Consider the following 13355-nt stretch of genomic DNA (forward strand, 5'->3'; position numbering starts at 1 on the left):
CCAATTTGAACATTAATTTATATTTACAGAATATTCCACCAATGAATAGTAGAGTATATATTGTTTATGAGTGCACATATAACATTTACCAACATAGACCATATTCATGGTCAAAAACAAGTCTCAGAAATCTTAAAATGATTCAAATCACACAAAATGCATCCTTTGACCTTTAAGATAGTGTTATTTGTTTTTAACCTATTAAGAAAACATAAGAGCAAAGTAAAATTGGTCAGCTCTCCCTGAGATTAGCAGAGACATCATTTTCCTGTCAGTGATACCTTTAGTTAAGCAAGACACTGAATTAAATAGACACTGAGGTAGTTTTCTAAGTGATATTCTTATAGTTAATGCAGATTACATACTACTGATATTTCATTTATGATAGAAGGATTTGGTTAAGTAATGTGCAATATATTGCTTCCCTTCATACTTAATTCTTAAATACATTAGTAGTAGCATGAATAAAGAAGAAACCAAATTTTTCTTGAGAATAATTTATTAAGTATATAAAATCATTCGTTGTGAAGTTCCCGGTTAATTGTCAACACCTTATTCAGACACCTGTAATTTATTACTTAACAGCAGCCCAAATTTAACTGATATTTTACATTTGGAAACAACTATCGATTCCAGAAAATATTCAGTATTATCTCTTTGGTTTTTTTTTTTTTTTTTTTTCAACCTTTCTTAATACTTTTACATTGAGACATGATGGAAAAATCTGATACACACATGGAAAAATAAACCATGATCATAGATGATAGTGAAGACAACCTAACCAGAAAGCTTTGTTAGATAACACAGAAGCTGAAGTTGAGTGTGACATGCTGCAGGGCTGAAAGGAATTCATATTCTTCTCCTTCTTCCTCCCCTTCTCCTTCAACAGAATCCACACCAACCTCCACATAGTCCTTCTCAAGGACAGCCATGTCCTCATTGGCCTCAGAAAACTCTCCTTCCTCCATCCCCTCACCCACGTACCAATGAACAAAGGCACGCTTGTCATACATCACATCAAACTTGTGGTCCAGGCGAGCCCAGGCCTCAGCAATGGCTGTGGTGTTGCTCAGCATGTACACAGCTCTTTGTACCTTGGCCAAGTCTCCACCAGGTACCACAGTAGAAGGCTGGTAATTAAAATACCAACCTTGAAGCCAGTGGGGCACCAGTCCACAAACTGGATGCTGCACTTGGCCTTGATGGTGGCAATAGCAGCATTGACATCTTTGGGAATGACGTCACCACGGTACAACAGGCAGCAAGCCAAGTATTTACCATAGCTAGGGTCACATTTCACCATCTGGTTGGCTGGCTCAATGCAAGCATTGGTAATCTCTGTTACAAAAAGCTGGTACACTTTCTCAGCTGAGATGATGGGGATGTATGTGGCCAGTGGGAAATGGATGCGGGGATAGGGCACCAGGTAGGTCTGGAATTCCATCAGCTCGACATTCAGGATACCATCAAATCTGAGGGAAGCAGTGATGGAGGACACAATTTGGCTAATAAGACAGTTAAGGTTAGTGTAGTTTGGGCACTCAATATTGAGGTTTCTGCAACAGATGTCATAGATGGCCTCATTGTCTACCATGAAGGCACAATCTGAGTGCTCCAGGGTGGTGTGGGTGGTGAGGATGGAGTTGTGAGGCTTGACGACAGCTGTGGAAACCTGTAGGGCTGGGTAAATGGAGAACTCTAGTTTGGATTTCTTGCCATAATCAACAGATAGGTGTTCCATCAGCAGGGATGCGAACCCAGAACCAGTTCCCCCACCAAAGCTGTGGAAAACCAAGAAGCCCTGAAGTCCTGTGCACTGGTCAGCCAGCTTGCAGATTCTGTCCAAGACCAGATCAATGATCTCCTTGTCGATGGTGTAGTGCCCACGGGCATAGTTATTAGCAGCATCTTCCTTGCCTGTGATGAGCTGCTCAGGGTGGAAGAGCTGGCGGTATGTGCCAGTGCGAACTTCATCAATGACTGTGGCTTCTGGGTCTACAAACACTGCTCTGGGCACATGCTGACCAGTGCCTGTTTCACTGAAGAAGGTATTGAAGGAGTCATCAACTCCTCCAATGGTCTTGTCACTTGGCATCTGACCATCGGGCTGGATGTCATGTTCCAGACAGTAGAGCTCCCAACAGGCATTGCCAATTTGGACACCAGCCTGGCCGAAGTGGATGGATATACATTCACACATGCAGGCTACAGATTAGGAGGTGGAGGAGGATGCAAGAGAAGATACTGGGTCCCAGTTACGATTCTCGACAAGCTAAGAGTCGAGATAAGTATCGCGCTGTCAGTATTATCTCTTAAAATAACATTGCTCATATAAGCATAAATAACATTAATACTTTGCCATATGTACAAGAAAGAAGTTATCCCTTTCAGATTCTATAGCAATTTATCCATTCTAAAAATAGAATTTGGGCAATAAAAATAACTTGTAAAGATTTCAGGATGAAGAATGATACAAAATCCCAATAAACATCAGATAATAGCATTATTTTCACATAATGAAAGTGACAACAACAAAAAAGTTATGCTTTATGAGACATAAGCAGAACAATGAGAACAGTTAAGCCTATATTTACATAAATGCTCACACTTTTCTTTAGTTAAATATTTAGCCAATAGTTTTAATTGTCTCCCAAAGGTTTCTTATACGATTGGGAAATATTAAAAGACCAGAAGAGAAATGTAGACCTTTGACATGGCTGCCCTCTACTGACCTAGTATTTTTCTTCTTTCAACACTTTATAGAATATTATTATCTGATAATCCTTGGTTTTCTAAAATGCTGGATTTAATAAGAGCATACAAACACTATTATAATTGAAGTTTGAAAATCAATTATAAAGTTATGAAAAATGGATTTCTCATGTGACTCCTATTTGTGTGTAAAGATGCAAGAAGCTAATAAAAGAAATAATTATTCTACCACAAAGAAAGTCATTGCTAGACTTTTTTTTTTCCCTAAACAAGCAACATAAGTATACACTATATTTCACAGGATCTGAAAGATTTGCTCATTTTGACATAAACTAATACAATGGAAAAATTCAGTAGAGGCACTATCCAAAAGGGTGGGAGATAAGGAAGAGCAATTCATTAGCTAGAGGGCTGTTTTTAAGTACCATTGATAAGTGCACAAATAGATATCCTAGGCGTTAGTTAGCTGATAAGGTCTAGTAATGGCCATTTTGAATCTAACAACCACATGGTTTACTAAGCCGGGAATGACAAATTGAAGAGGAATAGATGCATTCATCATCAAAAAGGACATTTCAAGATTTATTTTGAAGTATACTGCTGCCTGTGATAGGTTAAAGGAGCTCTGGTAGCGTAGTGGTTATGAATTGGGCTGCGAACCTTAAGGCCAGCAGTTCGAAACTACCAGCTGTTCCGCGGGAGAAAGATGAGGCGTTCTCCTCCCGTAAAGATTTACAGCCTCGGAAACCCTGTACAAGGTCGCTATGGGTCGCAATCGACTCGACGGCACTTAACAAACAAACAAAACAAGGAAGACTAGTTATACTACTATTATTCAAATTTGTGCTCCACCCTCTAAAGCCAGTGATGATGAAATTGAAGAATTCTACCAACTTCTTCAGTCTGAAAATTGATCAAACATGCAATCAAGATGTATAGATAATTACAAGAGATTGAAATGCCAACGTTGGAAAAAAAAAAAAGAGGAAGGATCAGTAATTGAAAAATATGGCCTTGGTGATAGAAACGATGTGGGACATTGCATGATAGAATTTGTGAAGACCAATGACTGGGTCATTGCAAATATCTTTTTTAAACAACATAAAAGATCACTATACACATGAACCTTACCAGGTGGCATACGCAGAAATGAAAATGACTATGTCTTGGGAAGAGATGGTGGAAAAGCTCAATATCATCAGCCAAAACAAGGTCTGGTGTGGTGTTATAAGATAAGCACTTGACTGTTAAACACAAGGTCAGTGGTTCAAACCTCCATCTGCTCCTCAAAAACCCTATATGATATTGTTATGGGTTAGAACTAACTCGACAGCAGTTAGCATCAACAATACAAACTCATGCATACAGAGAGTGAGAGAGACTCAAATGATTATTAGAATGACAAGTCTGAAGTCCATTGGGCAGACTAGAAACTCATGTAGATTTGGTACTGTAATCTTGAGGCAGGTTTTCTCTTCTCTAAGAAACCATGGGTCTTCAGTTAACTTGAGGTCCACTAATATCATTGAAGATAACTTCCTTTAAAGTCAATGGACTGTAAATTCTGACCAATTCTATAAATAATTTCACAATGTGTTTAACATTGCCTTTTTTATTGCTTCATAAGCCAAAAATTATCACCTTTCCTATTAGTGCAAATAGCTTTTGATATTTTATTTCCTGTCATTTGAAAGTAAAGTTGAAGTTCCTTCCATCTAAAAATTAAATATTTGATTTCATTTTTTTATATCTTAAGTAAATCAAATGTATAACAAATGAGTTTGAACATTTTTAAACAAACTAAATGTTGGTCATATAACTGCTCTTGCATGAAGGATGACCACATCAGATGCCAAAATAAAGAATGACTGCATTGCTACAAATCTGACAAATTACACTGTGGCAAAACTGCCAATCCATTGAGAATTATACCCAGCCAAGTTAATATATAACCTTACCATCAAAATCAGTGTTACTCTCGCCTAGCACCTTGGCGTTCCTCTCTGCCAGATTTATTCTGCTAATGAGCAAAATAATCAGATAGTAGATTAAAAAAAAAATCTTGTTATAAATGTGAAATGCTACTTAATGAGATAGTCAATAACTGCAGAGTTGTTGTTACTGTTAATTGCTGTCAAGTCGGTTCTGACTCGTAGTGACCCTGTATAGGGTTTCCAAGGAGCAACTGGTGAGTTTGAAACGTCAACCTTGTGATTCAAACTGACCTTGTGATCTAGTGCTCTATCCCACAGCGCCACACCAATACTTCAATTGAGGAGTAGGTATATTGATTTTAATCAAAGAACGTTTTATTAAAATAGTTAGAGTAGAACTTCCTTAAATGCTAACTGCTGCTGCTGTAGTTTCTAGGTGCCCTGAAGTTCAGTCAACACCAAATGTGATAAATTCGAATAAATTCATACTGAGATAAACCATAAACACATTGCTGAAAACAAAAGACAAGGCAATATTTTGAAAGCAGTCAGAGTAAAACAACACATTATTTCAATGAAACAACGATTCTCATCGTAACTGTTCATCAGAAGCCAACAAGAACAAAAAAATGTGGTCCATGTTTTTAAAGTGCCATGGAAAAAAAGGCAAAGCTGTCAACTCAGGATATAGGAACAGTGATAATATCCTTCAGAAATGAAAGCAAAGTAAAAGATATTAATTATCCAATGAAGAAAAGGAAACAAATTCATTGAGCACAGACATGATCTAAAAGAAATGTTAAGGAAATTCTTCAGACTGAAGGAAAAGGACACCAGAAGAACACTCTGAACTTCAAATCTCAATGAAGAGCAACAGAAATGGTAAATATTAGAAACAGTTCTTTTCTATTAAGTTATTTATATATATTTGTTAAAATCAAAACTATGATACCAATGAGTGTGTCAATGTATGTAGAATATAAGACAATTACAACATAATGAGGACAGCATGAGACTCACAGAGTATTAAAATTTCCATATTTAATACAAATGGCAGAATATTGATTCTAAATTAAGTTTATATCTATTTAGTAAGCCCTTTTTTCTAGACCCTCCACTTTATCAAGTATGATTTCTTTCTTCACGTATTGGCCCCTCCTGATAATATGTCCAAAGAATGATAATATGTCCAATGTATCTTCCAACACAGGTTTGTTTGTTGTTCTGGCAGTCCATTTTATTATTCTTCTCCAACACCATAACTCAAATGTATCAGTTCTTCACATGCATGTCAGGCTAATACCATGATTTGGATTGGTATTGTTGTTGTTAAGTGCGGTTGAGATGGTTCCTATATAGCAACCCTGTATAGGGTTCCCAAGAAGCAACTGGTGGGTTTGACTACCAACCTTGCGGTTTGCAGTCCAGTGCTGATCCTATAGAGCCATGACAAATTCAATATTTTCTCCATTTATCATGATGTTATTTACTGTTTCAACTTTAAGGATATTTGTTTTCTTTACACTAAAGTGAAATTCATATCAAAGGCCGTAGTCTTTGATCTTCATCAGTGAGTATTTTAATTCTCTTCACTTTCAGGAAGCAAAGTTATATTATCTGCATATCACAGGTTGTTAATGAGTCTTCTTCCAATACTGATACCAAATTGTCCTTTATATAATCCATTTTCCCAGATAATTTGCTCAATATACAGATTGAATAAGCATGGTGAAAGAATGCAACCCTGCCACACATCTTTCTGGATGTTAAACCATTCATTGTCCCCTTGTTTTCTTTGAACCACTGCCTCTTGGTCTAAGTACAGATTCCTCATAAGCACACTTTGTCATGGTACACACAGTCACAAGCTTTTGAATAGTCAATAAAGCACAAGTAAACATCTTTTTGGTATTCTCTGCTTTCAGCCGAGATCCATCTGACATCAGCAATGATATTCCTCATTGTGCATCCTCATCTGAGTTCAGCTTAAATTTCTGGCAGTTCTATGGTGATGTAGTTGCAGCAGTTTTGTCATGATCTTCAGCTAACACTTACTTGTATGTGATATTAATGATATTGTGTGATGATTTCCACTTCCCATTGAATCACTTTGGAATGGACGTGAATATGGTGTTCTTCCAATCAATTGGCCATTTAACTGTCTTCCAAATTTCTTTCTATACGAATGAGTACCTCCAATGCTTTATCAGTTTCTTGAAACCTTTCAATTTGTATCCTTTAAATTCCTGAGTATTGCTTTTTGCCAATGCCTTCGATGGAGCTTGGACTTCTTCCTTCAATACTATTAGTTCTTGATTATATGCTACCTCTTGAAATGGCTGAATATTGACCATTTCTTTTTGATACAGTGATTCTGTGTATACCTTCCATCTTCTTTTGATGCTTTCTGCATCATTCAGTATTTTGCCCACAGAATTCTTCAACATTGCAAGTCGAGGTTTAAATTTTTTCTTCATTTCATTCAGCTTGAGAAATACAGGTACAGGTTCAGAAGTGTATTTTGGTTTCTAACTCCATGGTAACATTTTTCATTTTATCATCACAGGCTTTAAGTTATTGGTGTGTACATTTGAATAATAGTGGTATTCACTGGTCTTCTTCATTGTTATTGTTGTTGTTAAGTGCCCTTGAGTCAGTTCTGACTCATAGCAACCCAATATAGGATTTCTGAGGGGGGATTGGTGAGTTTGAACTGGCAACCTTGTGGTTCAGACTGACCTTGCAGTCGTTTGCTTATTCTACAGTGCCACATCAGAAGTCCTGTCTTCCTGTATAGATATTATCCTATCACAGCAAGACAGGCTTTGAAATGTTCTTTTTGACAATGCATATGATGCCATTCCTTTGATTTTGTTGCTCCCAACATAATAAAGCATGTGATTGTCAGATTTAAAATGGCTAATATTATTCCATTTCAACTCACTAATGCCTGAGATATCAATCTTTATGTATTTCATTTCATTTTTTTGCAACTTCCAGTTTTCCTAAATCCATATTCATACTTCATAATTCCATATTTTGACTATTAATGAAGGCCTGCAGCTTTTTTTCCTCATTTTGAGTTGTGTCGATCAACAAATGAAGGTCCTGAAAACTTTATTCCATTTGTGTCATCATGGACACACAATTTTGAGGAGGCCACTCTTGCCCAGTCATATTTTGAGCACCATCCAACTTGAGGGGATCATCTTCAGGCACGATAACTGAAGGTTTTCAGTGGCTAAACATATTCAGAAGAATCTGATGATTTAATTTCCTAGTTAAATAATTGGTTTAACTTTCTAGTCTTTCTTAATGTAGAAACTCTGCTGGAACCTATCTATCCTAGGTGACCTGCTGGTATTTCAAATATCAGTGTAATAGCTTCCAGCATCATAACAACATGTAAACCAACGTACTATAACAAACTGACAGATGAGTGATGGTGCCTTCCCTTAGATCCTTCTATATCTGGATGAGCTCTGGTGGATATTGTCATATATGTCAAACTCAGGCTGCTGTCTGCTTTGCATTCTCTGTCCAAAGAATTCCCCTTAGAGAGACTAGAAGTATATACAGAATTCTCTCTCTGCTGTTTGGGTAACAAATATAATTCAGGGTAGGTTTGTTTGATGTTAGCTACTAATTAATTATCACTTATCAGATGGTATAGGAGTGGATAGTGGTGGTTGCCCTGTGGGTAGAGCTGCAGGAAATATGTATTTGACTAGATTGTAAGAACATAATTACTGTTTCCCCCAAACAGACCATGGCAATAAAAGATCAATTGAGGTAAAATTCACAAGCTTCTAGAAATGGACATGATATACCCAGAACCCCACCGTAGGCTACCAGGTGGGTGAAGACAAGGAGGCTATTACCATATGCCATGCATACACACATCAAAATAAAGTTGGAGTGGTTGTGTTAGTACTAGATAAAGTAGTTTTAAGAGCTAAGAGCCCAAAAAGAGATAAAAATATACATTATATAATAATGAAGAAAACAATCAACTCACCAAGAAACCATAACAATTTTTATATGTATATACACACACAGGAAAAGAACTACAAACTACATGATGCAAAATTTTATTAAAAGTAAAACTATGCAAACTCATAAGAAAAGTTGAATTATACTCTCTGGAGTATCACTGTTGCTGTTATTAGGTGTCTTCAAGTCGGTTCCTACTTACGAACGACTGTACACAAAACAGAAAAAAAAAAAAAAAATCTGGTCCTGCAAGATCTTCATGTTTGTTATGTTTGAGGCTGCTACCTCTTGAGGAATCTTCCTCTTTTTCAATCGCCCTCTACTTTTCCAAGCATGATATCCTTCTACAGAGATTTATCCCTTCTGAGAATATGTCCAAGGAATGAGAGATGAAAACTTTCCATCCTTGTTTGTAAGTAACATTTGGCTTTAGCGTAACTAATAGAGATGAAGTCAGCAAGATGCCAATAGAGGAACTAAATAACACCACCAGTTAAGTGGATCTAACTGACAATTACAGAGCACTAAACTACAATCCATATTTTTGTCTATTTCAAAGAAAGGTAATCAAGCATGATATTGAAATTATCAAACAATATTAATGTCACATGCTAGCAAAAATTTTCCTAAAATGGCTGCAGCCATACATCAACAAGGAACTGCCAGAAACTCAAGCCAGATTCAAAAATAGTAGCTATCATAAAAATAGTGCAGAACTAGACATCGCTTCATTCTGTTATCCACAAGGTAACTATGAGTCGAAGCTAACTCAATGGCACCAAAGCAATACAATCCCAACACAAGACAGAAGCAGAATACACTCTCATTTCAAATTCCAAGAGAAAAATATACCAATATAGATCAATACCTGGGTGATAAAATGAACATCAACAAATTTAAATATTGTAAAAATACAAAATATGTTATCAGATCAAAATGGAATCAAATTGGAAATTATAACAGAAAGATGACAGGAATCCATCTCAATATTTGGGGAAATTAAACAACATACTTTAAAATATATCAAGGGTAAAAGGAATATCTCAAAGAAAAGTAGACAATATTTTGAATTGAACAAAAATATAAAATATAAAAATGCATGTGACACAAGTAAAGCAGTGGCTGACAGAGAATGAAATAGCATTAAATGTTTGTATTACAGGGACAGTCTGCAATCAATGATCTAGAATTCCACAAAAAAAGAAGGAGTACAAGAACATCCTAAACAAATTCCAAAAGATGATCATATGTACAACCTTAATCTTACGTGACTCTAAGCATAAACCTGATTCTGTGATGCTCAAATTTCCCTTGAAATGATGAAGTTTGATTCCTGAACATTTAATTTACCTGGAAGAGACTAGTATTAAAAGTCTAGAAATTCAGACTTTTATTAGATTGTTAAGTGCCACTGAGTTAGTTCAGACTCATAATGACCGTGTATAGGGTTTCCAAGTATCAACTTGTGTGTTTAAATGGCAAACCTCATGGTTAGCAGTTCGGTACGTATTCAACAGTGCCACACCAGAACTCCTCTATTAGGTAGAGCTTCGAAGTAATAGTCTATCATTGACATGACTGCATATCATCTTCTTCTCTACTCTCTTCCTCCACATTAGTAATTATTATTATTGTTGTTGTTATATTTCCAGAGCTTATCTTTTATGATTAAACTGAGTACTGTACACTTTGAATAATTTCTCTGATCAAATAAAATCATATCTAGAACTGGATGAAGCATACTGTTCAAAAGCAGGTAAAATAATACGTAACATTTCAGTGATGTAAAGTTAAATTTACCATATTTTTCTTCTACACATGATATACAATGAAACAACTGATTAGAGAGATTAGAGATCATTAGGTTGTCATTGTCTAGCCAGTCACCATTAGAAATAATAACACTCGGGAGGACTTTTGATGGTGTGATACAAACATGACAGGCTCACATTATTTCACACATCTATTGTGAGGAGGCCTGGTGTGATGCTGTAGGATAAGCACTGGACTACTAACTGCAAGGTCAGTGGTTCAGATCCTTCAGCAGCTCATTCAGGAGCCCGTCCTGCTCCACTATATATGGTTATTATGAACAGGAACCAGCTCGAGAACAGAACTTAACAACTACAACAGGTTCCTTTGGTATATGACGCAAAGGAGGAACCATGAAATAGTAACAAAGGTAACAAATGGTAACAAAGGAAATTGTGCTAGAAACAAGTTTCACTTATTTCATAGATCACCAAGGATTAATCCTAACCTCTTTCAAGTATTTCAATAATTAACTAAATCCCTTTGAAACATCATCCAAAATATATTACTAAAATAAGATCAAAACATGCATAATTATGCTTTTGAAATCCTACTAATTTTAAACCCAGATAATGAAAGTATAATTTGTAATATTCTCTAAAGTTTTCTAATAAAAACTCGAAAAGATCGTCAATAAAATCAACATGTCGTACTTCTAGAGCTTCTCCTTGCTATATCAACTTTGACACTAACACAAAAGAGAATTAGATTAGCGTGGCAGAACTTATTCTTCACTTATCCATGTTTATTTATGAGAACCAAAGTACTTCAGTGCTAAAAGGGGCTTTAAAGATCACCTAGATGAACTGTTATTCTTTATTAAGGAGGGTAAATGTTTTTCAAAATTATGTAATTATAAACATTACACATTTATATGTTTGGTGGAGCAGTGAAAATATTATCTTTTACTTATTCAATATAATCACAGATTGCCCATTGCAATAGATAGTGTAACAAACACTGCCATTATTTTTAAGACATATATCAAAAAGAACTTGAATGCAACATCAGTGTAAGGAACAGAGTATAAAGTTGAAACTTTTCAACTTTTTTCTAGGTTTAAGTATTAACAAAATATTTTTTTAAATATTCCTTTTTCAAATTCCATATTTTTTACTCATATAAATTAAAGTGTTTAGGATTTGAGTTTCTTTCTTACTTCTTAAGCATCTCAAACATATTAATGGCAAGATAGTATGAAAAGGCTAAGATAATGTTTTGTATAACAAATAAGTCTGGAAATGAGCCAATGACCAACATTGATACTTGTGATAAAAAGGGAGGACACATATTAAATCCAAACCTTTACGCCTTACGGAATATATTTTTTTTAAACATTTGTACACAAAAAATATGCTGAATTTAGAAATGCTCTGTTGAATAGTAATTTCCTCAAACATAGTTGAGACAGATTCTATAACCTCTCATCAACATTTTTTTTTTTAGCATAGTCTCATTCTGGACTTTGTAATTCATATCTGTTTTTTTTTTTTTAAACTTGAACTCTCAAACTTGATTCAAAACTATTCTCCTCTTCTCTACACTATACCCTGCACCAAAATTGTGAAGTCCCTTGGTAGTACAAAGGGTTAAAGAATTCTGTTGTTTATCTAAAGGTTACAGGTTCAAGTCCACCCAGAAGCACCTCGAAAGAAGGGCCTGGCCATCTACTTCTAGAAACCTAGATACTGGAAAACTTATGAAAACGTATAGTTCTACTCTTATGGGGTTGCAGCGAGTAAAAATAAACTTAAAGGCAATTGGTTTAGACTTGGATTTGTAGGCCCTGTAGAATAAGCATTGGACTGCTAACCACAAGGTCAGCTGTCCAAAACCCATCAGCCGCACTGCGGAAACTCTACACAGGGTTGCTATGAATCAGAACCTACTCCAAGGCACTTAACTACAACAACAAAAGTTCCTCAGCTGTTTGGGAGACTGGAGGAGAGAGAGGCAAAATTGCAGTCCATAGTTTTGCTTTTGGCTTGTTTGTTTTCATGAAGCAATTTATTACTTTACTAAAAGAGACTTAAGACTCTGCCCCATCCTACCATAGATCTTCTTGTGCTAAAATCCTTGTTTAGTGAACTCTCCTTGATGGACAAATTGGGCAATGTGAGTCACTGAAGTTTTGAGTTTTTGTGTAAACAGAGCAGAGGAAATGTATGCATACTCGCCAAGCTGCATGTTGGAATCTGGACGGCTTCACTGCTGCCACCCCTTTTTCAACTTCACCTGCTCTCTATAAAAATCTCTTCCAACTACTACTGTTTGTTGTTGTTGTCAAGCACCATCGAGCTGGCTCCAACTCATAGTGACCTTGTATAGGGTTTACCAGCAGCAACTGGTGGGTTTGAATCACTGACCTTGTAGTTCGCAGTCCAGTGCTTATCCTGTTGTGCCACTACAGGATTCAAGAGATGTACATAAATGACAGTTTTTAATGAAAATCAGGAAATGATCTAATGTCCAGTTCAAAGATGTTGTTGTTGTTGATAAGTGCCCTTGAGTTGGTTCCAACTCATAGTAACCCTGTGTAGGGTTTCCAAGGAGTGATTGGTGGGTTTGAACCACCAACCTTGTGGTCCAACCTGACCTTGCAGTCCAGCACATTATCCAGCAGTGCCATACCAGGATTCCAATTCAAAGATAATCATTAAATAACTTATAGACTATCCACGGGAGTTAATATTATGGTTATTAAATTATGATATTAAATTTCAGTAACATAAAGTTATGTGAAGAAAAATGATACAAAATTGCATTAAACTCACCATGACCTGGAGGAAATTTTTTCCATTTAACGAGTGCAATTAACTCACATATGGACAAAGTAGGCCACTCCACATAATAGGGACACTTGTGAATTAATTGTTCCTTTTGCATATTTTCAGTTTTTAATTT

General features: G+C 36.0%; 1 protein-coding gene and 1 pseudogene across 1 annotated transcript in view; both read right to left on the minus strand.

Annotated features, from left to right (window-relative positions):
- Positions 1-13355, minus strand: part of CNBD1 (cyclic nucleotide binding domain containing 1) — a 683582-nt gene that overhangs the window by 175638 nt on the left and 494589 nt on the right. The window contains exon 8 of the mRNA XM_006859260.1: positions 13226-13355. This exon is cut by the window's right edge and continues 6 nt beyond it. Coding sequence (XP_006859322.1) covers positions 13226-13355 — 130 coding nt within the window. The remainder of the gene's footprint in view (positions 1-13225) is intronic.
- On the minus strand, positions 795-2200 carry LOC102811978 (annotated as a pseudogene).

Source organism: Chrysochloris asiatica, unplaced genomic scaffold, assembly GCF_000296735.1.
Source record: "Chrysochloris asiatica unplaced genomic scaffold, ChrAsi1.0 scaffold00031, whole genome shotgun sequence".
NCBI lineage: Eukaryota > Metazoa > Chordata > Mammalia > Afrosoricida > Chrysochloridae > Chrysochloris > Chrysochloris asiatica.